Genomic DNA, 14,191 nt, shown 5'->3' on the forward strand with positions numbered 1-14,191 from the left:
TCTATATCGCCTCTCCATATTCTACCAAAATGAAACACTTCATACTTCTCTGTGTTAAATTTCATCTGCCATATGTCTGCCCATTTCACTGTCTGTCTATGTCCCCATGAAGTCTGTTACTATCCTCCACGTTGTTTACTACATTTCCAAGTTTCCTGTCATCTGCAAACTTTGAAATTATACCCAAATCCAGGTCATTAATATATATCAAAAAGAGCAGTGGTCCTAATACTGACACATGGGGAACACCATTGTATACTTCTCTCTAGTCTGAAAAACAACCATTTGCCACTACTCTCTGCTTTCTGTCCCCTAGCCAATTTTGTATCCATGCTGCCACTGTCCCTTTAATCCCAGGGCATTAATATTGCTAACACGTCTATTATGTGGTACTTTATCAAATGCCATTTGAAAGTCCATATACACATCAACCGCACGACCCTCATCAACCCTCTCCATTACTTCATCAAAGAATTCAATCAAGTTAGTCAAACACGATTTTCCTTTAACAAATCTGTGCTGACTTTCATTTATTAGCCCGTATTTTTCCAAGTGCCAATTAATTTTGTCCTGAATTGTTGTCTCTAAGAGTTTCCCCAACTCCGAAGTTAGGCTGACTGGCCTGTAATTGCCGGGTTTATCCCTCTCCCCTTTTTTGTAACATTTGCAATCCTCCAGTCCTCTGGCACCATCCCCATATCTAAGGAGGATTGGAAGATTGTGGCCAGAATCTCCGCAATTTCCACCCTCACTTCCCTCAGTACCTTAGGATGCATCCCATCTGGACCGGGTGACTTTTCTACTTTGAGTACTGCCAATCTTTTAAGTACCTCCTCTTTATCTATTTTTATCCTATCCAAAATCACTACTGCCTCCTCCTTTATTGCTACAATGGCAGCATCCTCTTCTCGAGTGAAGACAGATGCGAAGTATTCATTTAGTACCCCAGCCACGCCCTCTGCCTCCACAAGAAGATCTCCTTTTTTGTCCCTAATCCATCCCATGCTTCCTTTGACTATCCTTTTACTATTTATATGTTTATAAAAGACTTTTGTGTTCTCTTTTATGTTAGCCACTAATCTATTCTCATAATCTCTCTTTGCCCTCTTATTCCCTTTTTTAGATCTCCACTGTACTTTCTGTATTCAGCCTGCTTCTCGACACAATAATAAAATATCTTTTTCTGTTTCATTTTAATCACTATATCTTCAGTCATCCAGGGAGCTCTAGCTTTGGATGTCCTTCCTTTCCTCCTCGTAGGGATGTGTCCACTCTGTACCTGAACCAACTCCTCCTTGAAGGCCTCCCATTGTTCAATTACTGTTTTGCCTCCCAATTTTTGATTCCAATCCACCTGGGCAAGATCCCTTTTTAACTCACTGAAATTTGCCCTCCTCCAGTTAAGCATTTTCACGTTTGATTGTTTGTTGTCCTCTTCCATAATTATTCTAAAACTAATGATATTATGATCATTGTTCCCCAAATGCTCCCCCATTGAAACATGCCCCATCTGTCCAATTTCATTCCCCAGAATTAGATCCAGCACTGTTTCCTTCCTGGTTGGGCTGGAAACGCACTGTTTCAGAAAGTTCACTTGAACACATTTCAGGAATTCCTCCCACTCTTTGCCCTTTACACTGTTACTGTTCCAATCTATATTGGGATAATTGAAGTCTCCCATTATCACTACTCTATAGATCTTGCATCTTTCTGTACTTTGCCTGCAAATTTGCTCCTCTATCTCCTTCCCACTATTTGGTGGCCTATAGTAGCTAGTAGCGTGATAGCTTGTCTATTGTAACCAACAGATTCTGTCTTTGACCCCTCAACTACTTCATTGCTTTCCAGTGCTATAATAGTTTCTTTGATCAACACTGCCACCCCACCCTCCTTTCTTTCCTTCCCTATCTTTTCTGAATACCTTGTACCCAGGAATATTAATTACCCAATCCTCCCCTTCTTTGAGCCAGGTCTCTGTTATTGCCACTATATCATAGTCCCATGTGGTAACTTGAGCCTGCAGCTCACCAACCTTATTTACCACGCTACGTGCATTTACATACATGCACTCCAATCTCATCTTAGACTGCCTCGCATTTGCCCCGTTTGATCCCTCCTATTTCTGAACTATTCTTTACTCTAATGTTACTTGTCCTTTCCAGTCCTCTGTACACCTTGTTTCTCCTCTCTAATGTTTTATCCTAGTGGCTACCCCCTGCCAAATTAGTTTAAACCCTCTCCCACAGAACTAGTTAACCTCCCCACGAGGGCATTGGTCCCAGCTCTGTTGAGGTATAATCTGTCCATCTTGAACAGATCCCTCCTGCCCCAGAACTTAGGATAGTGAATGAGGTGATCATGTGCAGACAAAGACTATACTACCCAGTGCAGATCTATGGGGCTTTGCCTAGAGTATATAACTGTGTGACTGCATCAAATTTCAAAATGGATTCACACATTTGGGCCAAAATGGAGAGTACTTTCCACATGGTTGGTTTCACTGCTTTAGGTGGATTTCAGTAAAATTTTATACATAACCATTTTATATTTTTGTTAATGACTGCAGTAGTGTAGTGACTTTGGTACTGGACCAGAAACCCAGAGATCATGGGGGACAATTTTAACCTAATGTGCCCATCGGGAAACTGATGGGATCGGGTGCATTGCTGGTTTTATACCCCGCCCGATTTTACTCTCCATTGTAGTCAGTGAAGAGTAATATTGGGAGGGGTGTAGAACCGGCATTCCATCCGATCCCGTGGGTTTTCCACATGCAAGTTAGCTTAAAATGACCTCCCATGAGTTCAAATCCCACCATGGCAAGATGTGACTCCGAACTCAATAAATCTGGTAATATGTGGGCTGGCATCAGAAAAAAAGTGATAGTAGAAGGCTCTGGATTGCTGTAAAAACCCAAGTAGTTCACCAATGTCCCTCACCCCTAGCTGGCCTGGCTTACGTGTGACTCTAGTTCACACTATGTGGTAAGTTGACCCTTAATGCCCTCTCAACTGGCATAGCAAGCCAACCAGTTGCACTAACAATTGCTCTCAGGGCAACTAGAAAAGGGCAATCAATATGACCTTTAAACATTTAAAATTTACCTTTGCTCCCTGTAGACCAGGCGGACCAACTGGACCTTGATCACCCTGCAAACAAACACATTATATTGATTTTTCTTGAGTAAAACAGAAAGTCACCACTGAATCCAAAATCACAGAAAAGGCACAAAACCATCAGCAGTTGGTCACGCATTCTTACAAGACAGCATATGCTGCCTTCTACATAACGGCCTAAATTTTCCAAAGTACATGATGGTGATGAGGAACTAGTCCATGGTGATGAGGAGCTAGTCCACTGGCAGCGCAGATTGAGAAATTGCGGGCACCAGTTCTTCAGTTCGAACTGACGACCATCAATTTTACCATCAGTTTCCTTGACTCTGATCCGCAGCTTTCTGTGAGATTCCTTATTTTACGTGGGAGTACAACATGTTCTCACATTGTTGGCTGCATTCACCCCCTAACAATCTTTCATCATTTTAATCAACTGCAAGCCCACTTAAAGCTTTGGCCAACTGACTCAAATCGGCCAATTCCAGGCAGAATTCTCTGGTACAGCGTATGTGTTAATGCATTACATACAAATTACTGGTACTGCATTGATAATAAGGCTCATTACAACCACATATAATTAACAATCATTAGGCTAACCCAGCTACAATATTTGACAAAAGCCGGCAGAATTATATGTTCTGCATAGCTGAAGCTTTTGTTCTGCTGCAGCTTGGCAGATCACAGGAAACAAACACTATTGGGGCCAAGCTCCTTTACTAACGCTCCATTTGCTTTCTCACAGTTGGACAGACATGAACTGCTGTGCGAGTGCAGACAAAAAGACAATAGCGGGTAATGTAAACCGACAGACATTCAAGGGAGCCGTGTTTTTTTCCCATTTTTAAAATGGCTGTCATTCCTGGTGCTGGTAATTAGACTCCTGCTGGTCTTTATAAAAAACAAATCGCATCACAAAGAAAGTGGGTGGAATTGAAGTCAGATGAGTTGCTGAAGTGCTTGTTTGTTCAATGAAAAATGGAAAACTTTTAAATCTTGAATATCGAAGACACGGTTATATCACAGGGAAATAAGAGTGAGCTAAACATTCTCCAAAATGGATGAACAGAGAAGTTAAAATGAAAATAAGGAAGAAAAACAAATCTATAGAGAAAGGGATACGGAACTTTGGGACGTGTTTAGGAAAATTTTAAATCAGGCTAAAAGAATAAGTATTAGCGGTGTAAAGAGACGAATGTAGCAAAGGATTTAACACAATAATAAAATATCTTTTTCAGTATCACACTTGCCAGAGTGGTTAGGGATGAAGCTGGAAGTGTGAATGCATAAATGTGGTGGAGTAATTGATGATGAAGGGAAATAGCAGAATTATTTAATGGATATTTTCTAATGGGAGTTCACTGCGAAGGCCAGTGCATTGAGGCACCATGGTACACCTTGGACCTGCACACTAAATCACATCACAGTATCTGCAAGACTTACCGTTTGTCCTTTTGGCCCTGGTTCACTAAGAGTCCCATCCACTCCTGGTGGTCCCCTTGGACCCTATAAATGACGAGCAACCAATTAATGGAGTGCAAGAGAACTTAACATAAACACACGCTGTTACATGAAACCAAAAAGCCTTTGAGACGAGCGCTGCCACATGCACCAGATGTTCAATGACATGGGAATGGATATTGACAATAACATCTGTCCAGATGTTGCTACTTCCTTTTAAGCTCTAATTCACAGAGAAGTATTTACAGCTATGTGTCAACACCAATAAACTTGAAACAATTTGTATTATTTTACCTTTCAGGACCACTTTCAATTCTATGGGGTTTGTATAAACAGTGGTGATAGCAAATCTCCATCACTGGGTTTGTGGTAACTGCAGATGAACCCCACTGGTCTGCATGGCTTGTGCAAGCAGCATTGTTGGCTCAGGCTGGATTACAAGGTCGCTTGCGTAAAGCATCAACGGACCTTTGCAATCCAGTTGGGGATTCATGGGAGCCGTAGATCAATCCAGCTGGCCGACAAGGGTTGGAATAAATGGTTGACAAATCTGGTTGGATGATCAAATTATAGGATACAAATGTATGAAAAAAGGACAGGAAAAGACCAACTGATCTATCAAGCCCGTTCCATCCTGACAAGATGGAACCTAAATACAGCATCAAAGTAACGACAGAACTAGGATAGATGTTATAAGGTTCTTCTTTTCCCAGACTACAGCGAACCCGTGGAACAGGCTGCCGGCTCGTGGGGTGAACGCTAAGTCGCTGAACTCCATCAAGCGAGAGCTGGGCCTGTTTCTGGCTGGGGTGGAGTTCACCTCGTACAAGAGGTATGTAACTTGTAACGTTAATGAGGGCCAAGGTGGCCTCCTGGACTAGTTTCGATTGCCTAAGGGAGTCGGAGAGGAATTTTCCAGATTTCCTCCCCCCCTAATTGGCCTGGGTTTTTTATGTGATTTTTTTGCCTCCCCCAGAAGATTACATGGCTCCAGATGGGTAGGGAGTGTCTGCACTGTGATGTGTAAGGCATCACAGCTGTGCGGGACAGGCTGGATGGACCAGTCGGTCTTTTCCTGTCCATCATTTTTTATAAGTTCGTAAACCTGTCCTTTTCCTGAAGAGGCAAAAAAACCCCAAAGAGAACACCGGAGGCCAAACTAGGGGGGGGGGGGGGGGGAAACTCCGGGAAATTCCTTTTTGACCCTCAAAGGCAATCAAGCACACTGCAGAATACCATGGTGATGTTCTAGTTACCCAGCCAGCTTCTGAAACTCAAGATGTCCATGTATAGGTAGGTCTTGAAAAGTTCTTTCAAAAAGTAAAAAGGCTTTGTGGATGTAAAATCTGATAACCATGAGGGCTTCACACCTCATGCAATGACAGAATGATGAATTGTACATGAACGATTCTTAAAAGATATTGATTGTCAGCAGTACCCCTTTGAACAAGTGGGACATGTGGCAGCAATAACCGAGAGCAGTTAGTATTTGCCGTTAACTGTTGCTTTTTAAAAAAAAGGCAGATTTCAGCATGTTTCACTGATCAAGCTGTTTTATGTCGTCGTGCAAGCCAAAGGCAGATTATGCCAAACTCTTGCATAATCCACCTATAGTTCAAGTCAACCTTTCCTCCTGTTAATAATTGTACACAAGGTGCTTCATTTTGTGTACTGTGCCAGCACACGGCTTCTCACGGTAGAAGCAGTATGTCTGTCAAGCCGCAACAAAAGAGAATTAAAGCTGGAATTCGTAAAATACTTGTAATTGATTTTCCCATCGAAATGGGGGAATAAATGCACAAGCATCGGATGCTCCAACTTAACTCCTCCTCCTCCCGCACCAGATCCAACCCATAATGATGTGTGTAGACTCAAAAACTACAGGGGCTCGTTAACATTCATTCAGATACAATCCACCCCACCCCCCGGAATTTCTAATATAATAAAATCCTAGGCTGCAAGTGGACTAGGGATGTGAGTGATCTCATAGAAATCTCGGCAGAAGTGCAGTGATAGAGGCGGTCATTCACAGAGCAGTCAAGGTGTGCCTAGATTAGAACTGAGGTAGTTTATGTAGGAAGTATATGCAAATTATATTTATTTACATTTGATATTTATCTGTGGGGTAATGAAGTTATGTAAACTTTCAAATCAGCTGGAACACCGAAAAATGGGAATAAATCTAGTGTGCCTTGGCAGTCAAGGAAATGCATCATTTTAGTGACAATCACTATGGTAACAAGCTGCCATTCACACAGGTGATACAGGAATCAATGGCAGAAAGCCGCTTTCCAACAGTAACCCGATGTCTGGTGAGAACAGGCCAGTTCGTCACATTTGGTTAAAATTTGATAAAGGTTTGTGGGAATGAATTTGCCTTCATTGATAAGATGATGAGAAACCTGACAATTTTGAAAAGATATTTATGAATAAATGGTTAGGTTTCCAATGAACTCAAAAACGTTTTTCTTTTCAGGTGTTCCCATCCTGTTTTCATAGAGTACCATAATCTTAAGGCACATTAGGAGCCCATTCAGCCCATCGCGCCTGTGCTGTCTCTGAAAAATGCGATCCGCATATTCCCCAGTCCTTGCCTGGGCCCTTTAAATTTTTCTCTTCCAAATATTTATCTTCGTCCCTTTTAAAAGCTGCTGTGGATTCTTTGCCAGGTCCATGAAATTGGAAAATGCAGCATTTTATATCCTTCTGTTATCCTTGAGGTATCTCACTGAGTGTCATGAGATGCTGCACCTTACAGCATAGCTGAGGATTATCAAAGCTCATCTTTTGGAGGCAGACTGAAGTACAGCATTTCCTTGGATTTAGACATAAGGACCACCTTGCTGGAGAACCAGTGAGACACATCGAGATAGCCAGGCCATTGATAAGGGACAATTATATTCTGGGGAATAGTTAAGTATTTTTTTAAACGCTACTTTTTTAAACGAATCTAAATAGAGGAAGCAATGTATCAAGTTTGCTGATAATTTACGATGCACTTGCTACTTACTGAGCTGGCATTTATTTATTTTGAGTTACCACAGTGCAGGATATCATCAAGGTTGAAAAGAGTAGAGGAAAGGACAACATACAGAAAGAAAGAAAGAACTAACTTCCATCTACACAGCATCTTTCACAACCTCAAGACATCCCAAATCTCTTTACAGCTAATGAAGTACTTTTGAAGTGCAGCCACTGTTGTAATGTCTGAAATGCAGCAGCCAAATTGCGGACAGCAAGGTCCCACAAACAATAATAAGATAAATGACCAGGTGATCTGTTTTAGTGATGTTGGTTGAGGGGTAAATGGCCACCGGGAGAACGCCACTGCTCTTCTTTAAATAGTGGCGTGGGATCTTTAACGTTCACCTGAGAGGGCAGATGGGGATTCGGTTTAAAGGACAGCACCTCCGACAGTGCAGCACTCCCTCAGTACTAACACAAATTACAATTAGGTGACGCCAGCTTGGGTTTTAAAAGCCTGAAAATTATAAGTGGAAGGAAAGACTGAGAGAGGTAAGGGGTTCTCAAATGTGAAGTTCTGGGAAGATGTAGAGACTGCAGTGAATCTTTATTTCAACAAAGTAAGGATAGAAAGAGAAGGCCAGAATGTAGGAGAGTGTATTTTCAGCTAAGCGGGAATGCTGGTGGAGTTTAGAGGAATCCTGATAGTATTGATAAATTAAACAGAGGCAAGAACTGTTGTGATGAGAAAGAGAAACACTGAAGTTTAGAGGTGAGAAGGGGCTCACCTATCGCCTTTCCCTTGTACCTGTACAGGTGTGAGACAGATGTAGGAACAGCCTGCAAGATGCAGGGATCTGAGCTCCATAGGAAGTTAAGAACCAATGAGGAGAAAAGAAACATTTGGCACAAAAAAGGAAACCAAACTTCTTGGAGGGAATATTACCGATGGTGGAGGTGTGGGAGCTGCATTTGAGATCAGAGGCGATAGAGAGTTTAAGAATATCCAAAGATGAAAAAGGGTAAAGGGCAAAGCCACGAAACGTAAGAGAGGGACAGGCCATTGGACTTGCAGGATATGTATGAAGCTGAAGCCTAGATTTTCTGCTCCAAGTTCCTGTTTTAGTGGAGAAGAGTGGAAAATGGGAGTAATTCCCACCTGCTTTAATTCTACCCACTTTGCACTTTGACACGTTTCCAGTGGGAAGGACGAGCAGCGGTGGGAGGGCCCTCCTCAAACAGGCGGGTGCCTCATTTGAATATCACTTAGTGGGTGCGTCTACCTTGCACACCATTTCCTGGTATGCAGGAAAGCAGGCATCCAAGTGATGAACGTCCAGGGTTGCTAGGCAGCAATAAGTATATTGGAGGTCATAGAAAGGGCACAGTAATCTAAAGCAAGGTATATTTTAGCCATTTCTTTACCATTGTTCTTTTGCTTATTGTATATTAGTTTGTTTTTGTCCCTCAGAACCATTACTGATATCACTGGGCTTCCCAATGGGAATTTCCCTGTCTCACAAGGTTGGAAGAAGAGGACCCATGGAGGGATGCCAAGCAAGTCAAGTTGTTCAAAGGTGCTCTGTGCCACTTACCAGTACCCGCACATCTACAATTGTATACAGAAGTTGCCAGACTATATTTTGGTAGACAGAGATGCTTTTTTTCAATGGAAGCTGCCAATTTCACACTAGGATATATGAGTTAGCCTGACTAACTGCAATGTTGGATGCGCATCCAATCACATGCTTTCAGTGGCACTAAAGAAGCCATTCCAGGGTGGCAATGGCCATCCAGCCTGGCCTGATTTGCTGCACCTGGCAACGTGCCACCTGACATTTCTCCAGACCCTGGCACACCTACCTGGCAATGACTGCAGTGAACTACCTTCACAGGTCAGCAGAGAGTCAGATATAGAACCACCTTCAAAACCAGCTCAAAAAAGCACCACCTCCCCTCCAGCAACCAGTGGGTCAGGCACTGGACTGCTCCATCACTCACCTACAGGCTCATACCTGCAACTTGGTTTCTTTTCGTACCTGCATCTTGTTCGTCCCCTGACCTTTGAGCCTCGGCAAAGACTGCTAATGGATTTTTAAGACTCTCCAAAAGCTTTCAGAATTTTTGGCACCCTATTAGGACACTCCCCTTTAATTGTCCCTGTCCCTTTAAATTTCACTTGCATGCAGTTTTCTGTTCCAACCACTAGGATGCTCACTACACCCATCCAAATCTGCATCTTTAGTGATGCTCATTACTTCCATTTGAGTTTGTCTAAATCCCGGCCATAGCCATTCAGGTTTAAACTACGGCAAAAGAGGAAAATCTGGGCGTGCGCTTTGAAAAATGGAAAGAATCAATATCTTTACTGCTCCATTGAAGGGCGTGCAGGGGATGAAAATGCACTGATTCAGCATTGGACTACAAGACGAATGAAAGTTGTGTAACGTGAAGGTGTGTAATCTGAAGGAAGTTGGTGAATGCCCTGAGGAATCAACAGTAGATTTGGTAGGGCTGGATCAAGACTTTAGGAAGACATTAATGTGAAGAAGGAACATGACAGGAGAGAGGACAGAGCTTTAGGGAACTCCTGCAGACAAAGCAGTTTAAGAGGAAAGAGGCCCATAAATATAAGCACCTAGGATTTCTGCGGCAGAACCCAGTGAAGAAATGGCCATTTACACTGTATCTCTAGGGTTTGCGCCAATCTTCCAACGAAGTTACGGTGGGAGATCGTGACAGAATCCTGTGGAAATTCACGGCCAACGTCTGGCAGTGAGACCACATGATGGTAATTTCTTTGAAAGTTTATGGTGCCAGACTTTATTCAAGGTTTTGGAGATTTACGAGACGATGACAAAGGGGTCACCAAAGCATTCCTGGGGTGTTTATCATAGGCAAGAGCAGCCTATGTCAAAGGTCAAAACCTTACTGGGGTTATGGATTAGGCTAGAAGTCCAAGGTGATGGAGAACTTGGAAGTTAACCAGCAACTTAAATAACTTTAGGAAATAGCCGTGTAAGGGCAATAGGGGGAGTTGCAAGGATAAGAGGGATCACATTTCTGAGGGTTAGAGTGAAAAGCAATAAATTTGCAAAGAGAAGGAAAAGAGGATCTGGAGTGAAACTGCTGAGACACATTTGATGTCTGTGATTGTGACGGAACCAAATGGAGGCAAGTTAAAGGGGGAGGAAATTTTTGGCTGGGGTTAGGGGGTGGGGGAGAAAGAGAAGTACTTACTATTCAAAAAGCCTCATACTCTCTCTTAAAAACAAACAGTCTCAGGCTCTGACGAAGGGTCCCAGCTGAAACATTTCCCCTCGTTCAGGAACACTGACCTAAATTTGGCGAGCTTTGCCAAACTGGATATAATATTGCAAAGTTAATGTTCAACATTGCTCAAAATGTGTCTGTGAGTATATATAGGCATGTTTAATTACGTTACCTGTTAGAACCCATACATTGTGGTCTTATGTTTACAAGTACAAAGAACCGTTATCTCCCACAAGCCTGTCCCCTATATGTGACTGCACTTTATCACGCAGCACAATGAGCACTTTGCCAGATTAATGCAGAACGCATGCATGATATAGCAGAATACCACAACAATGCAGGTCAGTGTTAAGAGCCAGAAACATGGTGAACGAAACAGGCTGAATTTTTTTTTACTATTAAAAAAAAACTGCCTCTTCAGCCTGCTTGTATAGGATCAGTGCATTTAGGAGTGTGATGGATCTGAACGAGCCAGCTGAATACCTCACCAGAACCGCTAAATCCCTCATCAAACACCTGTAAAATTTTAAAGTCAGAGCACGTCAATACGACAGGGGATTGATATCAGGTACAAGTCAGAAATAAAAGCAGTAATAGGAAAGCCAATCAACAGTTAAGAAAGATGTAAAGTGGTATTTACTTACCGGCTCACCCAATCTACCATCTTGACCAGGTTGACCAGGGGGACCACGTGGTCCTGGGGAGCCAACAATGTTTGGATTCATCACTTCTGATTGAGCTGGGATACCTGGTGGTCCAGGCAACCCTGGAGGGCCTGGCGGCCCAGGAAGACCCTAGAAAACAGAGAGGCACACCACTAAACTTGTAGTACGGTGGTTATGTTACTGGTTCTAGTAATCCAGAGGCTCTGGACTAATAATCCAGAGAAGGTGAGTTCAAATCCCACCATGATAGTTTGAGAATTTGAATTCAGTTTAAAAAATCTGGAAATAAAATGCTGTTATTGTGAAGCTGCTGAATTAAAAACCCAACTGGTTCATAAACCTGCCATCCTTACCTGGTCTGGTGTATATGTGACTCCAGTCCCATACCAACATGGATGTCTCATAACTGCCCTCTGAAGTAGTCTAGCAAGCCACTCAGTTGTACAAAACCACTACCAGTGTTTCAGGAAGAAGGCATGCCACCACTTTCTCAAGGGCAACTAGGGATGGGCAATAAATGCTGGTCTTGCCTGTGATGCCCACATCCCGAGAATGAATGAAAACAAAGTAAGATAACATATCCCAGCTGGTAACTTTAGGGATGATCCTGTGGTCCAGTGCTCCCACGATTTCCCAACGTGCAATCCCTGCAAGCATCGGATTATGGAATTGTGCTTTTTATGGCAAAACTCAAATCTCAAAGAGAAGTGACTGAACATTTAATGAAAGAGATCGATACTATAATAAAGCTACAGAAAGGGAAAACAGATCAAGGAATGCAAAACTGCCTACTTTTGAATATTATAAGAAATTAGTTTATGGTTTTTAATTTTCTACAGTAAAGTTTCCTCCCTATCTTTTGGGATTCAGCTCTGGCACATAATAGAATAAACAACAGGACAATATTTTGGTGGACCTCTATGGCCTGGGACAGTGGGAATATTTGGGGGACTAGTGGATGAGAAGGTTGAGTTGAAATGCTCTAATGTGCAATATTCCAACAGATAACACAAGCATGAGCACTGCCTTCACCCCCAGCCCCAATTAATTCAATCACTAGTAAAAGTGCTCATGAAGCTGTTGGATTGTCGTAAAAACCCAACTGGATCATTAATATTTTTCAGGGAAGAAAACCTGCTGACCTTACCCTGGTCTGGCCTACATGTGACCCCAGTCCCACACCAACATGGCTGACTCTTAACTGCCCTCTGAAGTGGGCAGTGGGCAAGCCACTCAGCTGTAACTAGGGACGGGCAATAAATGCTGGCCTTGCCAGCGATGCCCACATCCTAAGAATGAATTCATTTTTTAAAAGACCCTGTTACACTGTAGCTGACTGAAAGGTTTCAGCATTTGAACTGAATGACCTGGAAGTAATCCATTGGTAAGAAGATTATGCCGAGAGATTTTTAAAACGAAACAGCTATGAACAGAGGACCCTTTGAAGGTTCCAGTTCGGAGTTGTCTTCATGACTACGCCTGGTTTCCTTGCAGAATTCACAGAATAGAATGAGAGAATGTTCCAGCACAGAATCAGGCCATTTGGTCTGTGCCGATGTTTTTCTCCACATGAGCCACCCAGTCCAATCCCCCTCTCCTGCTCGTTCCCCACACCCTTTAATAGTCCTCTTTTTCAAACAACTATCTAATTCCCTTTTAAAAAGAATTTATGGACTCTGCTTCATCAATGGCTTGTGGCAGAGAATTCATCTACCTTCTATGTAAAGAAAGTAGTTAGGATGTGGAATTGTCGGCCACAAACCTTTGTTGAAGAGTCCAGAAACTCCTTTCAAACGGAATAATTAGATAGTTGCTTGAAAAAACAAAATCTAACCAGCCCTTTAATTCACTCAGGACCTGTGGGGGTGGGGGTTTTACGGTCTCACGAGGGGCACTGTAGATACCAAACTCCTCGGTAAGGGTAGACATGTGTGTGCTGTATTGAAATGAAGAGGTAGAAATTGGTATGCATTGCGCCTTTTGTGGGCGTAAAACAGATGCCAATTTAGCAGTGGGATGACCTGCGCCCAATCTCTGCAGGCATTGGTCCCATTGCTAAATTTGTGGGGCCCAGTTTTTTGGGTGTCCCGGAGTGTTAGGCCCCTTTAACATGAACAATAGTGGTAGAAAAGGGGTCAAAATCGGGTAGCAAAGTCTAGCATCATGTTTTTTTATTCGTTCATGGGATGTGGGCGTCGCTGGCGAGGCCAGCATTTATTGCCCATCCCTAATTGCCCTTGAGTAGGTGGTGGTGAGCTGCCTTCTTGAACCGCTGCAGTCCCTGCCCTGGGCTCCCCATTTCCCCGCCCCCACCGCCACTGCTGCCCCACCTGCCACATGTAAGTGCTGGCGGGGAGCACGGTCTAGTGCTTTTAAAAGGAGATGGATATTTATTTTTAATGATTATTTCTCTTCTTATTTCTATTCCCAGATGAGCCTCGTTTGTCTTGAAGAAAGAACTTATCCTCGCTTCTTCCCCTGGGGAGAGGGATGTACAGACCTGGGCTGTGGGGATAAGCGCCTTGCGGAGCTGCAACTAGTCACTCACTGAACGTGTCAGGCAGGGCCGAAAGGGGGCGGAGCTTGGTCTGCACATTGCGCCAACTAGTATCAGTAATGGTGGCCATGAAACTAGCCGATTGTCATAAAAACCCATCTGGTTCACGAGTGTCCTTTAGGGAAGGAAACCTGCCCTCCTTACCCGGTCTGGCCAAT

General features: G+C 43.1%; 1 protein-coding gene across 3 annotated transcripts in view; it reads right to left on the reverse strand.

The window, feature by feature from the left end:
* LOC137317881 (collagen alpha-1(XV) chain-like) overlaps positions 1 to 14,191 on the reverse strand; it is a 278,899-nt gene that overhangs the window by 99,581 nt on the left and 165,127 nt on the right. For all 3 annotated transcript variants that reach the window (XM_067980899.1, XM_067980902.1, XM_067980893.1), the window contains exons 14-16: positions 11,456 to 11,605; positions 4,557 to 4,619; positions 3,105 to 3,149 (exon numbers count right to left, since the gene is read on the reverse strand). In XM_067980899.1, coding sequence (XP_067837000.1) covers positions 3,105 to 3,149; positions 4,557 to 4,619; positions 11,456 to 11,605 — 258 coding nt within the window. The remainder of the gene's footprint in view (positions 1 to 3,104; positions 3,150 to 4,556; positions 4,620 to 11,455; positions 11,606 to 14,191) is intronic.

This window comes from Heptranchias perlo, chromosome 3 (assembly GCF_035084215.1).
Source record: "Heptranchias perlo isolate sHepPer1 chromosome 3, sHepPer1.hap1, whole genome shotgun sequence".
Taxonomy (NCBI): domain Eukaryota; kingdom Metazoa; phylum Chordata; class Chondrichthyes; order Hexanchiformes; family Hexanchidae; genus Heptranchias; species Heptranchias perlo.